At 51.9% G+C, this 22932-nt stretch overlaps 3 protein-coding genes and 1 long non-coding RNA gene across 16 annotated transcripts in view; 3 read left to right on the top strand and 1 right to left on the bottom strand.

Annotated features, from left to right (window-relative positions):
- HOXA3 (homeobox A3) overlaps positions 1-5336 on the top strand; it is a 45143-nt gene extending 39807 nt beyond the window's left edge. For 12 of the 13 annotated variants that reach the window (XM_075083119.1, XM_075083116.1, XM_075083111.1 and 9 more), the window contains 2 exons: positions 1635-2223; positions 3680-5336. In XM_075083119.1, coding sequence (XP_074939220.1) covers positions 1752-2223; positions 3680-4449 — 1242 coding nt within the window. In that variant the 5' untranslated portion in view covers positions 1635-1751 and the 3' untranslated portion in view covers positions 4450-5336. Of the gene's footprint in view, positions 1-481; positions 697-1634; positions 2224-3679 lie in introns of those variants that run through there. The other variant, XM_075083122.1, reaches the window with a different exon arrangement.
- A 383-nt stretch (positions 5337-5719) lies between these two features.
- On the top strand, positions 5720-11651 carry HOXA2 (homeobox A2). Its single transcript, XM_075083125.1, has 2 exons — positions 5720-10164; positions 10880-11651. Exons 1-2 carry the CDS (start codon positions 9783-9785, stop codon positions 11623-11625), a joined length of 1128 nt encoding a protein of 375 aa, XP_074939226.1. The 5' UTR covers positions 5720-9782; the 3' UTR covers positions 11626-11651.
- Positions 11652-12151: 500 nt separating this feature from the next.
- LOC142052676 (uncharacterized) lies at positions 12152-16551 on the bottom strand. Its single transcript, XR_012658939.1, has 2 exons — positions 12816-16551; positions 12152-12608 (listed from the first exon to the last, which is right to left on the bottom strand). It is a non-coding gene; the product is annotated as an uncharacterized LOC142052676 (long non-coding RNA).
- On the top strand, positions 16097-18897 carry HOXA1 (homeobox A1). The gene is made up of 2 exons (XM_075083126.1): positions 16097-17006; positions 17424-18897. The coding sequence occupies exons 1-2, from the start codon at positions 16367-16369 to the stop codon at positions 17777-17779; spliced, it is 996 nt and encodes a 331-aa protein (XP_074939227.1). The 5' UTR covers positions 16097-16366; the 3' UTR covers positions 17780-18897.
- Positions 18898-22932: the final 4035 nt, after the last annotated feature.

Here is a 22932-nt window from a genome sequence, read left to right as displayed (position 1 = left end):
TGCTGTAGGTGTGTTACCTTCATTTCGTTACGATCTAACAAAGGGAATACTGTTTTCTAAGAACTTGTATAACTTGAAAGGCGTAGAATGAGCTCGTTTGGTGCATGTGTTGTGTAAGGCTTTTCGCCCCTAAGCATTTGTCCTCGTTAGATGTTTGGGGGGAAATAGCCAGCTGCTTAAGTAGAGAGAAAGTGGCAAAAGAAACGAGAGCTCTTCTGATCCGAAAAGACGCGGTTGTTTGTCAGCAAGGGGGTAGGGGCACGGTGAGGAACACACTTTAATTTCTGAGAACAATGTGAGAGCGTGTGGAAAGAGCTCCTAGATTGGAGATTACGCGCAGGTCTCCTCTCTCATTCATGCGGGCGATTCTTTAACTGGTTATTTTCAGGCAGGTAACCAGTAGACTTTAATCTGGAAAACAAAAAAATATTCTCAGAAAGAAAGAAGGACGGGGGACAAAAGGGGGGGGGGGGGGTAAGAAAGGGATTCGCCCGGGCAGGAGAAGCATTCTCTGGGTTTGTGTCCACCCTCTCCCCAGCCAAGTGACCCTCATACATCAAATTACATAGCAGTTTCCAAGACAGAACCTATTATCGCTAAGTTGGAAGGAAAGTTCAAGCCGTGGTCATGGAGATGAACGCTGGTTTTTCAGGTTCCTGGTGTGTTTTTTTCCCTCAATCCATCATGTTTTAACAGGTAGGATCTGGCCGATCCCACGAAAAGTTAGTATCTTGAAAATAACTGTTGGGAAAAACCAAAGCAACAACCAAAGCGCCCAACTTGCCCCTGCTGGTCTTGCTGAAGGGGCTTTGCGCGGCGCCGGGTGCAGCTGAGGCCCCGGACCCACTCGCGGGTGGGAGGCGGGCGTGGGGGCTGCGTGGGGCGGCCAGGAGGGCTCCGGGGGCCGAGCGGGAGCCGCCGCGGGCGGCGGCGGGGCTCACCCGGGCAGAAACCGCTGCTGCCGGGGTGCCTGACCCAGGCGGCTTGGGGCGGTGTGCGAGCACGGAGGGGAGAAGGTGCTGGCTTTGTTTATTTTCCTACGGAGCATCTCATAGACAAGCCAAAATCCGTCACTTGGGATCGGGGTGTGTAAATATCCCTGGCTAGGAAACCTTTCCACCCTGCTCCTGCCCCCTGCCACACGTAGACAGGAACAATCTCATGTATTTCTTTGAAGTTGTATGGAGAGCCGTAACCTGGAGAGAAAGGCTAAAAATAAAATTACGCCCGTTACAGGAGAGGGTTTGATCCCAGGGCTGGAATGAAGGAACAGCCCAGCCCCTCTGTGTTACTGATTCCTCAACCACCCTTATCTCAGAGACTGGTATTAAAACAGCCTCTTGGTGATAAACGATCGACCCCCTTGCCATGTGGTGCCCTGCTCTGTTTCTTGAGAAGAAAGAAAGAAAGAAACACCCTAGAAAGCCCCTATCCCGGTGCAGCAAAGCACATATTTGTAGCTGCCAGTACATCCAGGCAGCTTTTATATCGAAATGCTCTGCGCCTGAGGCCAAGTCATGCTGCTAAATATTGCTGACCACTTTTTCTTTTATGGCTTTCATGTCACTTAGCTATTGAAAGTAAGATGGATTTGTACCATTTCTTCACCCTGCTCTGCTCTCCCCACACCCCAGGTCTGCTCGGAGAGGCCATTGGAGGAAGAGCGCCACGTGACAGAGGGGTGCCAATGTTATTCTCCAAGGGTGTCAAGACCCTGTCAGTTTGCGAAATAAATATTGGGAAACAACGAAATGCAAAAAGCGACCTACTACGACAGCTCTGCAATCTATGGTGCCTACCCCTACCAAGGAGCAAATGGTTTCACTTATAATGCGAGTCAGCAGCAATATCCTCCATCTTCATCTCTTGTGGAAACTGAGTACCACCGCCCCGCGTGCTCCCTCCAGTCCCCTGGCAGCTCCGTGCCCCACCACAAGGCCAATGACATCAGTGAGAGTTGCATGAGGACCCTCCCCAGCCAGCCTCTCCAGCCCCCTGGCCTCACCGACCCGCAGGCCCCACCGCAGCCGCCTCCGGCCCAGCAGCCACAACCTCCACCTCCATCCTCTGCCTCACCATCTCAAAATGCCAGCAGCAACCCTGCCCCAGCCAACCCCACCAAAAGCCCGGCTCTTAACTCGCCCACCATGTCCAAACAGATATTCCCATGGATGAAAGAATCTCGGCAAAACACAAAGCAGAAAAACAGCAGTTCCAGTTCAGGTATGAAACACGCTCCCCTCCCCTCTCCCTGGGTACCCCTGGGCTGGTCTGGCAGGGAGGAGGGAAGCCCTGCCCACCTTCACTTTGGGGAGGGGAGGGAGGGAGCTTTTTTCCTCTCCAGGTTGACCCCCTTGAGCTATTGGAAAGGGGTTGCCACCGCTTGCAAGGGGAGGTCAGTGAACAAACCACCCCCTGCAAAACTTTCCCAGCCTTGGAGGATGGCTCCAAAGTGATTTTGTTTCCTAGTGGCTAAACCACTTGTGCCCTCCTGCATCTATCACATTTCCTAGGTAATCCCCCCTCCAGTAAATCATGTCAGTGTGGAACAGCCGAGGCCTTAAACCAGAGGCCTGTCCCGAGTACTTTGTTGGCATGGTGCTGTTAGATTAATAAGACAGTGACCTATCTCTGCTGAAGTGTAACAGGAATAAAATAGCTCATAATCACGTGCAGGCAGGATCAATGCCCTGCATGCAGCCAGAACCTCTTCCTATTTTAACAAGCTGATTGGCAAAGTTACAAGCCTGGTAAACAAAAATCATTCTGGAGTGCCATAAACTTCAGCCCATAAAATATTATTTGAGGGATGGAAGTGTATGTTAATGCTTTTATTGCTCAAGGAAACCCAAATCAATAATACTAGTACTAGCTCCAATGCCCAGGAGTTGGGCTTATATTAACCTTTTCCTCTTTTTCTCTTAAATGTGCCTTGGAAATAGAGTACAAAACTTTAGCAAGTGTCTTCACCAGTCTGCCTTTTAAAGCTCTGGTAACATTGCTGTTTACAGCCTTCCATATCATGTATTTATTTTATTAAAAATCAGCAACATCTAAATTTGTCTGTATGCCTATACGCAAGCTTAGCCGCTGTATGTTCTTTGTATGTATATTGTACTTCCCAATCACTACCGTATGTTTATGCTATATGCTAGACATGATAGAAACACTATACTGTCAGTTCTATGCTTATATGTTATAACTTTATATTGTAGATACCATGACTTTCGGGCACCTCTAGCTGATGTGTATACATCAGGGTTTTCAGAAAAAGAGGGCTGCAGGTCTTTACAGCAATGGAGAACAGCTAAGTCTTTAAGACCCTGATTCCACCATGTTAGCAGAGCCATAGGTTCACCTTCAGAGTTTCTAAACCCCACTGTGTTTCCCTGAACCTTTCTTACTCCTTTATGCAAAGCTCAAGATATGTTGTATGCTGTCATTCTTAAAGGAAGCAAGTATAGTCATATAGTGACACTAATGAGGCAAAGGAAGTCCACTGAGGTTCGTAGCTTGGCACGACTGAGCTCATGCTATAGGGGAGTACTTGGTGCACATGTGGGTGTCCATCTTGTGTCCGAGAGTCGGACTCATCAGGTGCCGGTGTTGTTGGCCGTTGTCTCTGGTTGCTGTGTCTGGGTTTGCCGTGCTGATTGTGTTCTTTGTGTGATTTACATAGGTGAGAGTTGTGCTGGTGATAAAAGCCCCCCGGGGCAAGCCTCCTCTAAGCGAGCCCGTACAGCTTACACAAGTGCCCAGCTGGTAGAACTGGAAAAGGAATTCCACTTCAATAGGTACCTTTGCAGGCCACGAAGGGTAGAGATGGCTAATTTGCTCAATCTCACAGAAAGACAGATCAAAATCTGGTTTCAGAACCGCAGAATGAAATACAAAAAGGATCAAAAGGGCAAGGGCATGATGACCTCTTCAGGAGGACAGTCCCCAAGCAGAAGCCCTGTCCCTCCAGCTGCTGGGGGATATCTAAACTCTATGCATTCTTTAGTAAACAGTGTCCCCTATGAGCCCCAGTCGCCTCCACCATTTAACAAGCCTCATCAAAACACCTATGGCATCCCTGCATCGTATACCGCTCCTCTTAATAATTGCCCACCTCCTCAAAAGAGATACACGGGGACGGCAGCTGTGACACCTGAATACGATACTCATCCTCTTCAAGGCAACGGTTATGGGAATCCACATATACAGGGAAGCCCCGTCTATGTAGGGGGCAACTACGTGGAGACCATGACCAATTCTGGGCCTTCCATCTTTGGTCTAACTCATCTCCCTCATCCTCCCTCTGCCAACATGGACTACAGCGGGGCTGGGCCAATGGCCAACAATCACCACCACGGACCTTGCGATCCACACCCAACATACACAGACCTTACTGCTCACCATCCTTCTCAGGGAAGAATTCAGGAAGCGCCCAAACTCACCCATCTGTAAGAGACAGGAGTCACTAAGTGGAACACCAAGCCCCCAACTTTTGGAAAGTACTCACCCCTTCCCTTCTCTCTCTCCTCCCCCACCCCATATGCCCTTCCCTCCCCTTCTCGTTTCTTTTATTCGTTTTGGTTTGTTTTGTTTCCTTTGGTAAAAGCGTTTTCTAGTTTATGTGACGTAGCAATATTTGTTGCTTGAATTGCTCTATAGTTTCACTAGTGGATATTTATCTTCTTGAACTGTAGCCTTGTGTCTCACTTTGGGAGTATGCAGAGGCTTTATACTTTACCTTCTACACTTTTATCAAAACAGGGTATATGAACAAATTTTCTATAAAAGGAATTCTTAAATGTGAATTTGTTCGTACATGATTGATCCCACGGGGAAGCAATTTTTTTTATTGCACTTCTTTTAAATAGCGAGAAAGACATCAAAAGCGCTTGGACAGGGACTCCCTGGACAATTATTAATACGTGTAAGTCTTTCAATGTGTGTATGCTGGTGAACATTCAGATTTATTTATTTTTTTTTTGCAAACATTGAATAATCTAAGTGTTTAAAATTTTATTTATCCCCATTTGTTCATATTTATATATATATAAAAAAATCTGTACCCTGAATATTCAGGAAGTATTTACCTGGCCATATGTTAGATGGCATATCGGCACGCGTAGGGAATATAATTTCAAAGGAAACTATAACTCCTTTTCTTAAAAATGGTGATAACGATGATGATGATGATGCAATAAAATCTGGGAAAAAAGATCACGGTTTGAATATTTTATGCTTGTAACATCCAGCTAGGTGGAAAGCGTGTGAAGCTGAAAAGGCTAGATTTGTTTTCAAAGTTATACATTCCTTGCTGCTCACGTTCTGAAAAAAAAAATAAAGTTTTTATTCTGAATAATAAAGAGTTAAGAACATGTTCTTCACAGTGCAAAGGAAGGGAGAGCCCTTCATGACGTGGGGAGTTGGGAAACTCGTCTGTAAACTCACACGAGGATCCGTTCACCCACCCCAAGGCCCCGCGACGCCTTTTCAGCATTTCATAGGCAGAGAGAGGGATGTTGGGTGGGATTTTTTTGTTGTTGGTTTGTTTCCAGCGTGGTTTGACGGCCGGCGGCGGCGGCCGCCTCCTCCTGCGCCCACCCGGCGCGGAGGTCAGGCGGGCGTGGGTCGCCCCCGCCCCGCGGCTCCGGCGTGGGACCGGCCGCGGAGCAGCGTGGGGAGCAGCCCCTGCCTCCCGGGCAGGCCAGCCGGCTGTGGGGGTGGGTGGGTGTGGGTGCGTGTACGCGTGTGTGTGTGAAGCACATGGGAGCAGAGCTCAGGATAAAGCCCCGCGTGGGTGCGGGCGCGGAGGGGCCGCATGGTCCCCGGGCTCGCCCGCTGTGGAAGGAGGGGAGCCAGGAGGGGCGGCCCCGCCAGCTCTGGGGTGCAGGGCTGGCAGAGCAGGCCCCCGGCCGAACCCCAAAGGCGGCTGGGGGGTGGATGCCGAGCACTGCTGCCTCCGGACACGGCTCCTTCCACCCGCCGCCGTTTCCTCTCTTTTCCTTAAAGAAGTGGATTTTCTCTTTTTTTCCCCCCTCTATCTCATTTTTTAAAATTAATATTTTTATTTTGTTGTTGTTTCCTTTTTGCTGATCTGCCTCACCCCCACCGCAGCCTGAGGCTGTGGGGGAGGGGAGCCTTGTGCTCCCTCTCTTCCCGCGGGGGTGTGGATGTGTGTGCGTGTGTGTGTTGGGGGGCGGGGGGGGTGGGGGGGACACACGGTACTGCAGAAAGGCGACTGTCCCGGCCCCAAACGGGAACCCGCGGGGGTCTCCTGTTCGAATCGGCTGGAGGTGGAAGGCAGAAACCCGCAAGCGTGTGCTCAAATCCGATTTTTCTTCCTTTCAGGCAAAATGTCTGTAATTTTTAGATTGAAACTTGAAAGATAAATCAAAATGGACCTTAATAGACTAGGTAAAATATACCCCTGCACGTTTATAAAGACATATTCCTATGCTGTGTAGATAATAACGCACGCTGTTCACCATCTGTATCTTTTAGAGCACAGAAAAAAATGTCGCCATTTTGGTCTTGTGCTGAAATATTATTAATCTTTGGGCTTTATCTTGTTCCCAGAACCATCCTTGCCTGATCCTGAAACATTGTCATGCACCCATGAATCTATATAGAGCTTTTCTGCATAAATAGATAAAGCATGCTCAGTCAAAGAAAGGGATTGCAAATATATTTATACCGTGCTGTTTATTGTATATATAGATGTGTAACCGTGGAGGGAAAGGTTATGCAGTCTGATATTTTTCATTGAAACCTGATTATTACCCGACACAGACCAACTACTGATTATTGTTTTGTAGGCGAAGGAAGCATTTTTGCAACATTGCAAGACATTGCTCGTTTTAAATCAGCGCCCGTATAAAATCCAAGCCGGGCCCCCTCCCCTCGGATCAGTTAGGTTAGATACAACAAAAGGTAACGGTACAGTCGGTGATTCTTACTGTGTGCCTCCTTTAGCACCACGAATTCCATTTCGGGAAACGTTGGAAGAGAAGGAATTTGGTGTTTCACACCCACTCCCCCCATCCACCCCCCCACTCCGAAGAAGGATAAAATACAGGCGATTTTGCCCCCTTCTTCCCAGAAACCGTGCTCAACCCCTTCGTCGGAGCCCGTAGGTTGCAAATAAGAATTTGTATTTTTGCATTTTAGATTCTCCCCATTAAAAGATCCCTCTGGAGGCAGAAGTAATTGATTTGCCCAAGAATTTCGCGTCCTCTCTCCAAAGGTTTTGTTCCAGGTGGTTTTTGTATTAGACTGACCACAAGAAACAAATGTGCAGAATAGAGACACCCACACAGGTTTTTACTCACAAAGCCTGGTTAAAGTCCAAACCTCTCTCTTTATTATTTGTCATCCTGCTGTTAATCCCAATATTTTCCAGAGGGGGGAAAAAAAAAAAAAAAAAAGAAAAGGAAAAGCCCGGCCCCAAGGTAGGCACTGAGAAGCAAAATAAAGCCGGACTTTTCCCACAAGCAGCCCAGTCCTCTGCCAGCATATTTTAAAAGCAGCTTTTTTCCTTGTTTACTTGCGTTTCTTGCTCTGCCTCTTTTCTCGGCCACATTTGATCTTGGAAAGAGCAAGAAGCTTTAAATGTGTTCTTAAGGGCCAGTAGCTGTCAAACCTTTTGGCGGCCAAGATTGATCGCGCGCAGACACCACCAGAGCTTTGTTTGGACTAAAAGCAAGAAAATTAAACCCCTTGCATTTTCCAACAGCATCGATATTTGTAAGGCATCCCTTTTGAGGGATTAAATGACAGGTCTCGTTCTATATTTTATTTAAACAAGCAACCACCAAAAAGCCCATTTAAAGCCTCCCGGCCCCTCCCCTCCCCCTCTCTCCAATGCCTTCGCAGATATGCTACATCTTGTGGGTGCATTAACTTAAAACCGATTTTTAAAAATGCACTTCGTGCAGTCTGGACGCAGACGGATCCGCTGAGTGCTCGGGGTCTTGTTTTCCCTCCACCCCCCACCCCCTTTCTTTTTCTTTTTTTTTTTTTTTTTTTTTAATTACGAAGAAGCTTGCCGACCCCTTTTTGGCAACTCCGAGAATAAAGCGAGACGGCACCGCATCGCCCTGGCGATGGTCTCCTGCTCCTCGAAGACGCGGAGAGCGGCTCGGAAGCGCCTTCCCCCCTCGGCCTCCCAGCGCACCCCACCCCGCCGGGCACCCCGGGCTCCGCGGGAAGGCAAACCCCGTCCGGGCTGCCCGGGGAGGCTGTGACCGTAGGATTCATCAGGCCGGGGATTGTGGCCATCATTGTCATCGCTCTCCTTCTCGCCTCAGCCTGGTTGGAGAATTGTGCCCAAAACATCCAAATTCGGGACTTGCCTCGACCTAGCAGGGGCCACTGGAGGCGGCGGCGGCGAAAACCAAGCGTCGGAGGCGAGTGCCGTCTCAAGTCATAACCCCGCAGCATTTTCGCTCTGCCTGGTCCCGTGAAAACAAACCCGCTACCAGCCCATATATTTCCTGGTAATCGAAAATACTCACCAGACCCAGCCTACTACGGTTATTAAGCAAATTATGCCAGCAGACGGGAGTATCGTTTGCAAGCTAAGGCACAAGATTTGGTTTTTTTTTTAAAGAGGCAACAGCCAGACGCGTTTGCAGCCTCGCGATTTGGCTCTCCCAGAGAGGTACTCCTAGGGTTATGTTTTACGGTCCAATCCCGGGAAGCCAACTGGAGAGGGAAGTCATGAAGCACAAGGGCTGCTGCCTATTTGACTCTTCCCCTAGAAGCAAGGTTGCTGAGGAAGATCCTGTTAAACAATGGCTCGGCACCGGCGGCCAATTGTTCTCCGTACTGTACACCCGATAGCCACCAAAAAAAAAAAAAAAAAAGAAGGAAAAAAAGGAAAACAAAAGAAAAGAAAATAAAGAAAATAAAGGAAAAAAGAAAAGGAAAAAGGAAAAAAGAAACAAACAAGAAAAATAATAATAATAACAAAAAGAAAGCAAAAGGAGCCCATCGAGGCTGAGTCGGGAAGGAGAAACTAGTTTTGGAGGAAGCGCTATTCCTAGGAAAAAATCAAGACCCTCTGCTTCAGACTCCTGCCTGGGTGCAACTTCTTATGCGGGGGCCTGGCGGTGTCAAAAGTTTGAAGATTAATGGATTACTTTGTTAATGACTCAAGGCGTCAGATTGAGGTGCTTAAATGATTTGTGAGGTGCAAAGCGTTTTCCTGACAGTCCCAAACAATGAGAGAAGAGTGTGCGGGTGGAGGCGAGGGAGGCAGCAGGCTGCAGGACAAGCAGCCACACACACACTCTCTCGCACACACACACACACACACACTCGCAGCCTCTCACACAAACATATCCACGCACACGCACCCTGCCCCCCACCCCCGATCATTTCAGATTAGGACGCCAAGGGGATAGATACTCGAGATATCATTTCCCTCTTTAAAAAAAGTGTAAATAAAGCCTTTCTGGCCCCCAATGAGGCGTTCCTTCCCGACTTTTTTGGATCAATCAAACAGACAGTGGCTTCTTTTGATTAAAGCCCAAATTGTCATTGGGCAGAGGCAATCATGTGACAGCCAATTCGGTCCAATTTCAACCTTGTCTCCATGAATTCAATAGTTTAATAGTAGCACGGTCCCCATACGGCTGTAATCAGTGAATTAGAAAAAAAACACCCCACCAGCGATCTTCTATGCTATATTTTTTTCTCCTCTCTCTCCTTTTTCCTGGGCCTTCCCCCCCCCGAGCCCCCTGAATCCGAGGGAACTTTTTCTCCGCGGGGGCTGCCAGTTGAAGGCCATGAATTTCGCATTTGAGCGAGAGATCGGTTTTATCAATAGCCAGCCATCGCTTGCTGAGTGCCTGACATCTTTTCCCCCTGTCGGTGATACATTTCAAAGTTCATCAATCAAGAACTCGACGCTTTCACACTCGACACTGATTCCTCCTCCTTTCGAGCAGACCATCCCCAGCCTGAACCCCGGCAGCCACCCTCGCCACAGCGGCGGCGGTCGCCCCAAGGCGAGCCCCCGCGGCCGCAGCGGCAGCCCGGGCCCCGCCGGCGCCCCGCCGCCCCCGGAGTACCCCTGGATGAAAGAGAAAAAGGCGTCCAAGCGATCCGCGCTGCCGCCCGCCTCGGCCTCCGCCTCAGCCGCTGGACCTGCCTGCCTCAGCCACAAAGGTCAGTCCAAAGACTTGCCGCCGGCCCCGCCGGGCCGCTTTTTTTGGCTCCCCGCATCCCCCCGGCTTCGCGGGGGGACGAGGCGGAGGGGCGGGCGGTCGGGGAGGACGGAGCTGGCGGGGCTCGCTGGAAAGCCAAACTTTCCCCAAACTTGCTTAATGCGGGATGATTTATTTGAGTTGGAGCTGACCTCTCTTGTCTCGCCGTCCTAGAGTTAGGATATTTGACAGTAATGAAGAGTGATAGATTGCTCCCGCTCAGCTAAGCAGCTGATGCATTAATTATAAATTGCGGTATGGCTAATATAAAGTTTGCTCTGGTGTGGGGAGGTTGGGGAGCCGGAGGCAGTGATTTGGCCGAGGGGGCCGAGGGGCACGCAGCACCCAGCGCTCAGCAGCACAACACAATGGGTTTACTGCATCCAAAGGCGGCCATTTTGTTGCGGGTGCTATTTTATGCTATATGGACATATAGATATAGACACATACGTGCAGAGAGAGGACTCCCCCCACCCCACCCCGCCCCGGGATGCGATGTGCTCGGGTGCTGAAATTCAATCCGTGCATTTATCTGTTTTGGGGGTGCGTGCGTGTGCTTTTGCTTTCGCTGTTCTGGCGGTGGTGCTTTGGGGTGCGTGTGCGTGCGGTGCTGGTGGTTTTCTTTTTCTTTTTCTTTTCTTTCTTTCTTTTTTTTTTTTTTTTCTTTTTTTTAACAGACCCCCTTGAAATCCCCGATAGCAGTAGCGGTGGATCTAGGCGGCTGAGGACGGCTTACACCAACACCCAGCTTTTGGAGCTAGAGAAAGAATTTCATTTCAACAAGTACCTCTGTAGACCAAGGAGGGTTGAGATTGCAGCCTTGCTGGATCTGACCGAGAGACAAGTCAAAGTCTGGTTCCAGAACAGGAGGATGAAGCACAAGAGACAGACCCAGTGCAAGGAGAACCAAAACAGCGAGGGGAAATTTAAGAGCCTAGAGGACCCCGAGAAAGCGGCGGAGGAGGAGGAGGAGGAGAAATCCCTCTTCGAGCAAGCCCTCAGCAACGTCTCCGGCGCTCTCTTGGAGCGGGAAGGCTACGCTTTCCAGCAGAATGCCCTCTCCCAGCAGCAGGCGCAGAATGCGCACAATGGCGAGTCCCAAACTTTCCCCGTTTCGCCTTTAACGAGCAATGAGAAAAATCTGAAACATTTTCAACATCAGTCACCCACTGTTCAAAACTGTCTCTCAACAATGGCCCAGAACTGTGCAGCTGGCCTGAACAATGACAGTCCTGAGGCCCTAGATGTCCCTTCTTTACAGGACTTCAACGTTTTCTCCACAGATTCCTGCCTACAGCTTTCAGATGCAGTTTCCCCCAGTTTGCCAGGATCTCTGGACAGTCCCGTAGATATTTCTGCTGACAGTTTTGACTTTTTTACAGACACACTCACTACAATTGACTTGCAGCATCTGAATTACTGAGAAATTAAAGACGTCCTCTCCAAGGGTCCTGCTTTCTCCTCCTCATTCTTCTTAATTTTTTTTTCCTGCGAATTAATTTTATTGTTTCCCCCTCCCTTTTCCTGGTCAGTATTTTCTGTTTGTTGCCCCCCTCTGCTGTGCCATTTTGCCGTTTCTTACGAAGTTTTAGTTGTGTTCAATTTTAACCTAGCCACATTCTAGGTCCTTCTATGAAAGCAATATATGAGGTCTGTAAGAAAGTGATCATATAGGAATTGTATCTTCACTTTCTTTTTATTTTTGTATTGCATTAGGATGCGTTGTCATAAGTATTTTTGGTAGAATAAATTCTTGTTTGCTACAAGAAGCTTTCTCTTTTTTTCTTTCTCTTTCTCCCTCTCTTTTTCTCTCTCCTTTCAAGACTGATAACATGATGGGTATTTCTGCCCCTCCCTTCTACTCTTAATTTACTAATAACCAAAATCCAACATTCTGACTACAAGCTCGCCCCTTATGGCAATTTAGGACATTTATTAGAGAGGAAAACCACGTTCAAAATCTTTATTGCAAGCGCTCTCACAAGGGGAAAAAAAAACCCAAACCAAACAACAAACCAAAGAAACTAAAACCATTCACAGCTTTGATGGAGACCTCTTCCTTTTAATGTATAAATGTAGCATCTTATCTCCGTGAGGATACAAAGCTTGGAAATGCTGAGCTGTAACAAAAGCATGAACGAGCACTTTCTCCCTTACAGGCAAAACATAAGAGACACTCGGTAGGATAAGCGTCTCCTGCAGAAACTAGCCTGTTACGTACAGGAAAGGCGCTTTTTTTTTTTTTTTTTTTTTTTTTGGGGGGGGGAGGAAATAATCTTGTTTTTCTAGAAAGTAGTGCTTAGCAGCCAGCAAGCTGTTTCAAGAAGCGTATCTTAAAAAATATCAGAGCTCACAGAGATTGCTCCTGGTTACTTCTCACATGCTGAGCGGTCCAAGGAATCAGCCCTAGAAGGAGAGGAAATGGAGAAGTTAGTGCCTGCGAAATCAAACGGGTGGCAGAAACGCAGGAGGGGGAGGGGGGAAATTTAGGGAGGATTCAGCCCCTCCATTCCGTTCTTTTGAGGGGCGCTGAGGGGGCACAGCCGAAGATATTTTTCTGTTTAAAACTTCTCGCGGGGCGAAGGACTGATAACGAAAAAGGGAAACTCTGACCTTAAAGTTACAATTTCCTCGGGGGTGCTCACTCTCTGCTGGCGGCAGCAAAGATGGGCTCTCAGAGTTCTCCACCACATTGCCCACCACCCGGCTAGCGGCGTTGCCGGGCCCCGAAGCGGAGGGTGAGCCCCGTCCTTCGGGATAAAACCGAGCAACAGATGCCAGCGGGGCTCTGCCGCTCCGGGGCCGGGCGATCCCGGGCGGGTGCGATCGTGTCTCCCTGTGTGCGTGTGATTGGGTGTGAGTGCGTGTGAGCCTGTGGTTACATTGCACGGACGAGCAGGGCTTGCGCGGGCTTTGTGGCCGGGGCTCTGCTGCCCGTCCATGCGAGGAATGTTGTCTCCCAGCTCTGCAACACGTTGTGGAGTTGGGACGCGTGGGTTATAGCTGGAAGGGCTGAACGCAATTCTTCCGAAAGTCATAAATCAAACTCTTTCTATGAATGAGAATGTCATCAAAGAGATCAATTGCAGGAACACATGCACAAATAAAAATCCTCTTACGTATTTGCCGGGGCTGGGGATCCCCGTCTAAAACCATTAAGTGAGAAGGCGTTTAGTCATAACTCATTTTTATTGCTCTTTTAAAACAACAGCTTGGCTGAGCTGCGGACGCGGTGAAACCTCGGCCCTGCTTCTTGTCCTTCTCTCTGCTCCAGCCCTGTCCCTGCGGAAAACGAGCAGCCTTACTGGCATTTTAACTCCTCTGCCACTGGGTTAAATCGGACTGCAACGTGGACGTAGGGGCTGGGGTCACTTTTGTGCCCAGGTTTCTGGATGCTGACAATGCTTTAAAAAAATAAAAAAAAAGAAAAAAGAGGAAAAGACGCTACGAGATTGAAACTTCTCGCAAACTTCGTTAAAATAAAAGGGGGGATTCAGCGAGCAGGAGTCGCCACCGAGTCTCCCGGTGAGCCCTGGGGCCACAGCAGGGGCACACTCCCACGGAAAAGCCTAAAGCGCCGGGATCGCCCCCTCGGCCCCAGTCCCGGGCGGGAAACGCGGAGCGGAGCCGCGGAGGGGCCGGGTCGGCCTGCGGGCAGAGGGAAGGGGCGGCAGCCCCCCGCGCCGGAGGGTGGGGGTGTCCCCCTTTACTCCGGCCCTTCTCATGAGGTTGCCCCCACGCACAGTACAGGCAGCAAAGCCCCAAAGCCTCGCCAGGGAGGCAATGCAACAAAAGAGACAATAGCACGAAAAAGGGAGAGAAAAAGGATTTCAGGATGCTGGAGACTGTAAGAGAGGTGCTGTGATTCGGCGGAATTTAGGGGTAAACCCGATCTATTTATAGTAAAATATACTTTTTTTTTTTTCTTGGCTGGCTGAAAAAGCACTGAAAAGATGCCAGCCCTTTTATTAGTAAACAGTCCCAGCGGCCTGCCTTTTTTCTCTGCCTTATGCAGTATTTATCACAACTGGTTTACAAGAATGAAATAAATGTGTTTACAGCTGTAACCGTAGCCAAAATCGGTGCAGTATAATGCCATAAATGCCTCTGGAGTGTTGTTGCTCTGATCCTCCACCCCGCCCCCCTGGAGTTTAAGAAACCGAACCTTTCCAAAGGGCTCCTTAACCATCCATGCTGGAGTAGTAAATCAGAACAAATAGAAATACTGAGGTGATAGAGATAGACGCGTGGTGGAGAGACCAGCTCTTCGGTTTTGGCTGGCAGTAGAGGGGCCGTGGAAGTGGCATGGGATAAGGGCTGACCTAATAGCAGTAAGAGAGCTTTTGCACCTAGAAGAGGATGTTGTTCATGTGGGAGGGAGGAGCTTGAGGGTTTATGTGTGTGTTCGTGATCAGGGAGAGCTGGCAGGGTAGAAGAGCCTTTTGGATTTCAAAACAGGAACCGAGCGTGAGAACAGAGGGACGTAGGAGCCGCCTGGAAATGCACCTGCAGAAATAGAGGGGGCAGCCCCTCCTGGAGCTTTTGGCAGGGAACATGACTTTCCAGCCACCTATCCCCGAGGTTAGCGCTTCGCAGGACGCCTCTTTGAAGTGTGTTGGTGCCGTCTTGTCTCCCTGCAGACGGCTGGGTGCCCCGGGACGGACGGATGCCCGGCCTTTACCCTCTCCTTCCTTTTCCGCATACGTAAACCGAATATGAGTGTGCAACCCACCTCCCATCGCCCTCCCTCCTTCTCTATCTACGGACCCTTTTTTTTTTTTTCCTTGGGGGTGGGTAAGGGTGTGTTGGAGTCGATGCTCAGCGCGGTTCCCAAGGGTCCTGGGGCCGCCTCTACCACTGGCCATCTGCCACCTCCCGCCACTGCCGGCCCGGCTGGCGGAGCGCAGGGACAAAGAGGCCGGGGCGGCGGACCCTGCGCCTCCCGCCGCTCCTCTGCCCCTGCCCCGGGCCGCCTCCCCGGGCCGCCGGGCTGCGACCCGCGGCACCCCGGGCAGCCTTCCCCCCGCCCGGTCCCAGGGCGGGCGGGCGGCAGCGGCGCCGCGGGGACCCAGCAGATGGGCTGCGGAGGCCGCGGGCCCCCCCCCCATCATCCATCCCCTGCCCCTGGCTCCTCCTCCCCTACCCCAGCCCCGGGCTGGCGCGGGTGAGCCCGGCGGAGGTGCGGGGGGAGCAGGGATGCGGGCCAGGGGGAGGCCGGCGGGCCCGGGAGAGCACAATGGCCGTCAGTCCCAAAAGCGGCTCATTTCCATGCTAATGTCCGCGGCCTCCTGGTGATGCGGCTGGACAAGCCCCTTTAACTCTTGGCGTCGCGTCGCGCTGGGACTGCGGCGGGGGCAGATGCAGCGAGATGCCTCGGCCCCGTCCCCAACCCATCTCCATCCCCATCCCCATCGTCGGCCCCATCCCCATTCTCCGCTTATCATTATCCCCGTCCCTGTCTCCATCCCCGTAGCAGTCCCAAACCACATCCGTGGTCCCATCCTCATCCCCATAGCAGTCTCCAAACACATTCGCGGTCCCATCCTCATCCCTGTCCCCAGGGCCGACGGTCTCAACGCTGCCCCTCCAGCCCCCCCTTGCACCGCGGATCCAGCCGCCCCTCCCGCGTCCCGGCCGGGAGATAGGGGGCTACAGGGGACGGGGGGGGGCAGCGACGGAGGTGTCCAGCGCTGTCCTGACAGCGCCGACATCAGGGGAGGCGCCGGGGCACCCTCGCTGCCGCAGCAGCACTCACCCTGGAGGGCACGGCCGGTGGGCTCCGCGAGTCGGGCGCAGCCGCAGGGTCTCTCCTTGCCTTCCCCTTTCAGCCGGCAGGCGGGACCCCGGCGGCGGGATGACAGCCCCCCCCCCCGCCCCGCCGCCCCCCGGGGGGCCGCCGCCGCCCTGCCCCGAGGTTCCGCGCCGCGCCGCGCCGTCGGAGCGCTCGGCGTTTAAATGCCCCCGACGCGGCGATCTATCAGCGGCAGGAGCCGGGAAAGTCCCGCAGGCGCCGCAGCCATTGGCTGCCGCCCCCCACGTGCCTGCCCGCTGCCTGTACCTTCGTGTCATTTTCCTGCCGGCCCCATGGAGGAAGTGGGAAAGTTGGCGCGGCCCCGCAGGACGCTGAAGACCCGGTGGTGGCGTGACAGAGGGACGCGGCGAGGATGAGCTCCTTCCTCGAGTACCCCGTCCTCGGCGGCGAAGCGGGGGGCTGCGCCGCCCGCGCCTACCACCCCGACCACGGGATTACAACTTTCCAGCCCTGCGCCGTCAGCGCCGGCAGCTGCAGCGGGGAGGACCGCTTCCTGGCGGGCCGCGGGGTGCCCATCAGCCCCCACCGCCACCACCACCACCACCACCACCACCACCCGCCGGCCCAGCCCGCCGCCTACCAGCACCACGGCGGCCTGGGGGTGTCCTATGCACACCCCGGCTGCGGCCCGACCTACGGGGCGCAGGGCTTCGGACCGGCGTACGGCCCCTACCCCCTCGGGCAGGACGCGGAGCTGAGCGGCGGCTTCCCCCCCTGCGCCCCCGCCGTCTACTCGGGGAGCATCTCCTCCTCTTCCTCGGCCGCCGCTCAGCACCCGCACCCGCACCAGGGCTACGCGGGGGGTCCCGCTCAGTACGTGCCTCCCCCCTACGGGCAGGAGCAGCAGAGCCTGCCCCTGGGCACCTACAACCATGCCCTCTCTCCCCTCCACGCCGGCCACCGGGAAAACGCCCGCTCCCCCTCCGCCGAGACCTCGCCGGCGGCGCAAACCTTCGACTGGATGAAAGTGAAGAGAAACCCACCCAAAACAGGTCAGTGGCCGGCGGGAGGGTCGGGGCAGGGGCCGCTCCTCTCTCTCTCCCCCTCTGCCGTGCGGGGAAGCGGTGCGGGGTCCCGCGAGGCGCCGGCCAGGTGGGGCGGGCCGCACCTCTGGGAGCAGCCTCAGCCGTCTGCCCGCCGCGCTGGAAGCCAGCGCCGCTTATCCCTGACTCCCCCTCTCCGCCTCTCCCGCGGTCATATTTCTTGCAATTCATAAACCACTTATCAAGTTTCCTCTGACACTAGAGGCTGACTCCGGTTTAGCACCTCGCACTCCATCACTCACCCTGCCGGGGCTTCCCTCTTATCCTAAGAAGTTCTTGCTCCCTATCGCTTAGCCGGTGTGGACATATTGATTACGTCGCCTATAAATCATTTGCGCTTACTTACCGCTGCATGTCCCCTCGCAGGCAAGGCTGGCGAGTATGGCTTCGTGGGGCAGCCCAACACCGTCAGAACTAACTTCACCACCAAGCAGCTCACCGAGCTGGAGAAGGAGTTTCATTTCAACAAGTACCTGACCAGGGCCAGGCGGGTGGAAATCGCTGCCTCCCTCCAGCTCAACGAGACTCAGGTGAAGATCTGGTTCCAGAACCGGCGGATGAAGCAAAAGAAACGGGAGAAAGAGGGGCTGCTGCCCATCTCCCCCACCGCCCCCACGGGCTGCGAGGAGAAGGCGGAGGACTCCTCGGAGAAGTCCTGCTCGTCGCCCTGCAGCGCCTCGCCCGCCTCCTCAGCCTCCGACACCCTCACTGCCTCCAACTGAGGCCCGCCGCGCCCCGACGGCCGCCCGGCGCGACGCCCCCGCCAGCGCAGTTCGCCTCCGTTCACCGCCGTTATGTCGGCCCCTCGCTCCGTCCATCGGTCGGTCGGTCGGTCTCCCCGAGAGGTCCCGGCGCTCCCCCTTTCCTCGCCGCTGCCCGGCCAGTTCCGCCACCCCCTCGCCTCCCAGCAGCCGGGCCCCGGCGCCTTGGTGCCAAAAGATTTTCTCCCCCTCCCCGACCCGAAACCCCCCCCCCCCCCGCCCTTCTGCTGGAGGAGCTGTGTTAGCACACGCGTAAGGGTCTCCCTCCTCCGCTGCAAGGACGTTCCTCTGAGTTTCCCTGAGTGAAAGACCTAGGGTACATAACCTCACGAAGAGATGCACTATTGCAAGTGTTTACACGACTTATAGGACTTTCATCCCCTTAATTTAATCTATTCTTTGTTCGTGTCTATGAGTTTGTTGCTTGTAAATACTTTGTCCGAGAGATTTATCTTTTTACAGATTTTTTCTAGAAAATGACGTTTCGATTATCAGGTTAAGCAGGGTGAGCGCATTCGCCAAACTGGATCCACTTTTATATTGGTAAAGCCGACGACCATATCAACGTCTTTAGCTCAAGCAGATACCTCAAAAAGAAAAAAAAAAGTAAAAAAAAAAGTAGCGCTATTTCTTTAAACGTGACAAACAAGGCTTCAATTGCACTAGGTTTTGTAAACCTTACCCGGTGTGCTTGCCCCCCCTCTTCCTCCCCCACCCCCCCAAAAGCTGTGCTGGATTATGCTCAACCAAAGGGTATAACCGTCCAAAAGACCTCACCTCTTCCTATTTTCATATTAGCCTTCCTTTAGACTCGATGTCTTTTCAGCCTACTCGTGAATGTGACGAATGGCCAATGAATGTATAATTTCTGTGGTTGGTGTCTGGACCATTGCATGACGCACCGTGCTTTGCTGTACTGCGGGTACACTGAGTTCTATCAGTTGTCGTGTGTGAGCGAAATGTCCTCCTGATTTTCTGTACAATCATAAAAGGCTCTGGGATTCCACCGGTGATGGAAGCCAGGGCAGGATTTACGGGTCCTTATAATGTCTGTAATAAATATATTCCACTTTCAGGTAGCCCTCGTCTGCCTACCTCTGCATGACGTCAGCGCCGAGTCACAGGCTGGGCTCAGCGGTTTGGTTTCCCTTATTTTCTGCTGCTGGGGCCTTTCCAAGGGGGAGAGGGAGGAAGAATCTCCCAACGTCACTCCTCATGCGTTGTTTTGCCGGGGTCAGAGCTCCGGCTTCCCAGCCCGACTCATAGCACAAAACTTCTTCCTTTCCTATGCTCAAATAATATTATTTTTAGAAAATATAAGGCCCTCCTCTCCCTCCTCCGTAGCTGGGAGGAATTTATGATCCCGATCTATTTCTGAAGCACAAACACGAGAACTTCCTGGGTCAAGTGCTAACCTTTTCACCTCGGGATGGATGCTGACACTTAGATAAATAGAGCATGCTTCAAAAGCAGAAACTGTCTTCAGCCAGTCTTTCCTCACATCGCAGGCCCCTTGCCAAGGGCTGCACATTTAATTAGCCCGGGCACTAAGATGGTCCGGCTTCTTCCCCCCGCCCCCCCAGGCTACCATCCCCGGCGGCTGACGGGTGCCAAGGTGGGAGGTGGCTCCCAGGTGCTTCTGGCATTAACCCCAACCCATTCCCCACCATCACCACCACTTCGTTTTTTTTGTTTTTTTTTTTTTTTTTCGGGAAAAAGGGCAAATTCTCGCAGGTAAATATCACAAGATTTCCAAGAGGTGTCAAATATAATAGCGGGTCGGGGACGGTGGGGAGAAACCGGGTGGCAGGAGGGAGCAGGGATATGCTCAGCTGGACGGGATGGGGGTGTCTTAAGTCACTGCTGCCTCTTGAATTTCCTTTGCCCGGCCCAGCTGCGGAGGAGTGCTCCCGGGCTTCTCCCGGGGCCCGGCTGCCCGCGCAGGCTCGGCTTTGCGGGATCCGCAGAGACTTCAACGAAATTTTCTACACTTGGGCGTCAAAAGAGACAAGCCCCGATTTGCAAGGCGCGGCGGCCACATCAAGAGCCGAGCTATCTGCAAGGGAGCAGAGCTGTCTCCAAAGGCTCCCGCCGATGCCTCTACTTCTTTCATTTCCCCGCCTGCCATATACTTTACCTTTTGTTTATTAGTGTAAAGCCACAAAGCAAAACAGATGGCCTTCTTCCAGAGACTTGGATGTGCTAAAGTGGCATTTGCATGCCAATGAGGGCATTTCAATATCGAAATCTGGATCTAAACATTGCTGGAATCCGGATCTGCAACCCGGCTCCCCCGGTGTTGACTTAATGTGTTAGAAAGAGCAGCCATAAATTATAGCGTAAATACGAGAGACAAGACACTTGTCAGTGCGTCAATCTGCGGTGAGCGATTCATCGGCAAAGAATCCCTGCTCCTTCCAAGCCCAAACCCCGGGTTATCTTTCTTTTTTATTTTTTTTAAATTTTATTTTCCGCAGCCCTGATCGATTTCAAGCAAAGATACCCCAAACCTCCCGATCCTGGCTCATTTTTTTAGCATTATTGTTATTATTTCGATGCGATCAGCCTTTTTGGGTGAGGGGGTGTGGGGAAGAGGAACGAAAATCTCTAGCTTAAGGATTCTACCACAAAAATTTCGCTAAAAAATTCAGAGCGTGCGTTGCCCTGATGGAGACACTAATTTGCCCTTCGGGTCATAGGGATTCTTTTGGTTTTTACACCTTTAAAATTTATTTAAATTTTTCTCTCTAGAATCTCGGGGGAAAAAAAATTAAGACCTCCCCCCCAAAACAAACAAACAAACAAACAAAAACCCCAAAGCCAAACTCCAACCCAATCCGCGTCCAAATGTCAAAGGGAGTTTAGCATCGTCCTATCATACTTAAGGCCGTTTCAGCCGTTCACCTTTAAAGTTTACTTTTGGAGGCTATTGAGATGCTTCGGCGTTTTCCTCTGGGGCAATCAGATTGAAACCGATCAATATTTACTCAGTCTGAAAGGGCTGTTGAAAAGGCAGCTAACAACAAACTGCTTAGCTGCTCTCCCCTCTTTAATCTCAGGTTCACCGAAAGTTCAAGCAGAAATGAATTCGGTGATGGGTCACTTTAGAATAAGTCCCAGTGGTTAATCTCACAGCCTTGGTAAAGGCAACAATCACAGAGTCATCCCTCTCCCTCTCACTGTCTCCCCGGCAGCAGCAAGTTTCCTCTCGTTTTTGCCCAGCGGTATTTACTAAATCTTACCCGCTTTCCGCTCTTTTGCGGAGATGGCAAAAGCCCAGCGGCCCCCCCCGCCCCCGCGCTGCGGCCAAGGCGGGTACCCCCGGCGAGAGGTACCGGGGGTGCGGGAAACAGGACCCGCAAGGCATCCTGCGTTTCCGAGGGGGCCCGGGGAAGAAGGGAGGGGTGCTTGGGGCGTTCTTTCTTCCCGGCAGAGACGGGGGGTTGGGTGGGGAGGCGGCTGGAGGCGCCCGACAGCTGGAGGGAGGCGCGGGGCTGTGTTCCCCTCTCCATCCTTTATGGGAAAAGAGTAGAGAGAAATCTGGGCAAAACGCGATGGACTTGCTGCTAATTGCAGGGACCCTTCAAAGGCCAAAGTTCACGTAATCACTGCATAAATGCATGCTTAACAGGGATATATTAGTACCTCTCTAATGGCAGCTCACGTTTGGATATAGGCTCAAGCGGGGTTTCACCGGCAAATCGTATCTCAGGAGCTGCCCCCGCTCCCGCACAGACATTGCCCGAAAGTCGATGAGCTCCCGGCCGGGCCCCGCGGGGGTGGGGGCTCCGAGCTGGGCCAGGCCCCGGGGGGGCCTCCGAGGTGGGCCGGGAGAGGAGCCAGGGGGAGGCGCCCCTGCCCGCCGCCCAGCGGGGGGGCCCTGACCCGGCGGGGAGGAAGGGGGGTTGTCTGTAATTTTTTTTTTTTTTGGGGGGGGAAAGGATCATTTCGGAATGTTTTCTCCGCGTAAGCTTAGGAGCACGATCTCTTGTTTGTTCTCCCCAAGCAATTGGCTCTGTGAGATCGCAGTAAATTGGTAACCACAAAAAGGCAACAGAGAAATAATTAAATTAATAATATATGAACAAACCGCAATAAAATAAATAAAAAAAATTTTTTCTTTTCTTTCCTTCTTTCTGCCTTTTTCTGCGTCTTACTTTCTCTCTCACCTTTTCTTTCTTTCTCTCCCTCTTTCTCCTTTTTCCCTTTCTTCCTTTCCAAGGCAAACATTCCTTTTCTCCCCCAGGCACACCGCTTGGCCGACTTTCACTGTTAACATTATTCTTTAATGGTTTATGTGTCATAAAATATTACAGGTCACAGTTACTCCTGTTTCAGGCTCAGAAAGACCATTGAAATCAATGGGAACTCTAGAGAAAGGAAGTCTTCCCTTGCGCCTAAAAATTTGGGGGCAAACTTTGTTGATTTTGATCGTGTGAGGCGCCCAATTTTTTTTTTTTTTTTTTGCCATATAACTTCAAAGGGATTACTCATTTCAGTAATACGAGCAGAAATTGGCCCGGGAAAATGCTTCCGCGCTCTTTTTAATAGGGCAGTGACATATTTTAACCGTTTGTTCCACACGGAGAATTTTTCAGCCATTACTTGCACAATTATTTTGGCTTTCCGATCTTCTTTCCTTGAACGTGTATGTCTCGTAAAGTTAAATCAGGGTTATTGATTCTTATAAAAACGTGGCCGAATAACGGTCAACCTCTATTACGATGAAACCATTAGCTAGTTCACGACTTTTTCGGGTGCTCAGTTTATAAATACAAACTCAACGCCCTGCAAAAATTTGCCCCGTTCAAGAAAATAAAAGTAGCAAAGAGAAAAAAATGAAATAAAACCAAATACAAGCCCAAACGAGGAACGGCGAGAGGACACGAAGCCAATCTCAGTCACAGGCTCTTTTGCCTGTGTTCACATCGGTGTAAAATGTGGTGTAGCCAGCGGGAAGCGGGGGGATTAGGAAAATACAGGGACTCATGGAGCGTTTTCCTCGCAACAGTTGTAGGAAGTGTCCGAGCGGTCGGGAGCAGGGGCACCCGCCTGCTGCCCGCCCCGCCGCCTGCCCGGCTTCCCGGCGCTGCCCAGCGGTTGCTCTTTGCATC

Source organism: Phalacrocorax aristotelis, chromosome 2, assembly GCF_949628215.1.
Source record: "Phalacrocorax aristotelis chromosome 2, bGulAri2.1, whole genome shotgun sequence".
NCBI lineage: Eukaryota > Metazoa > Chordata > Aves > Suliformes > Phalacrocoracidae > Phalacrocorax > Phalacrocorax aristotelis.
This window is presented reverse-complemented; position numbering and strand designations above follow the sequence as displayed.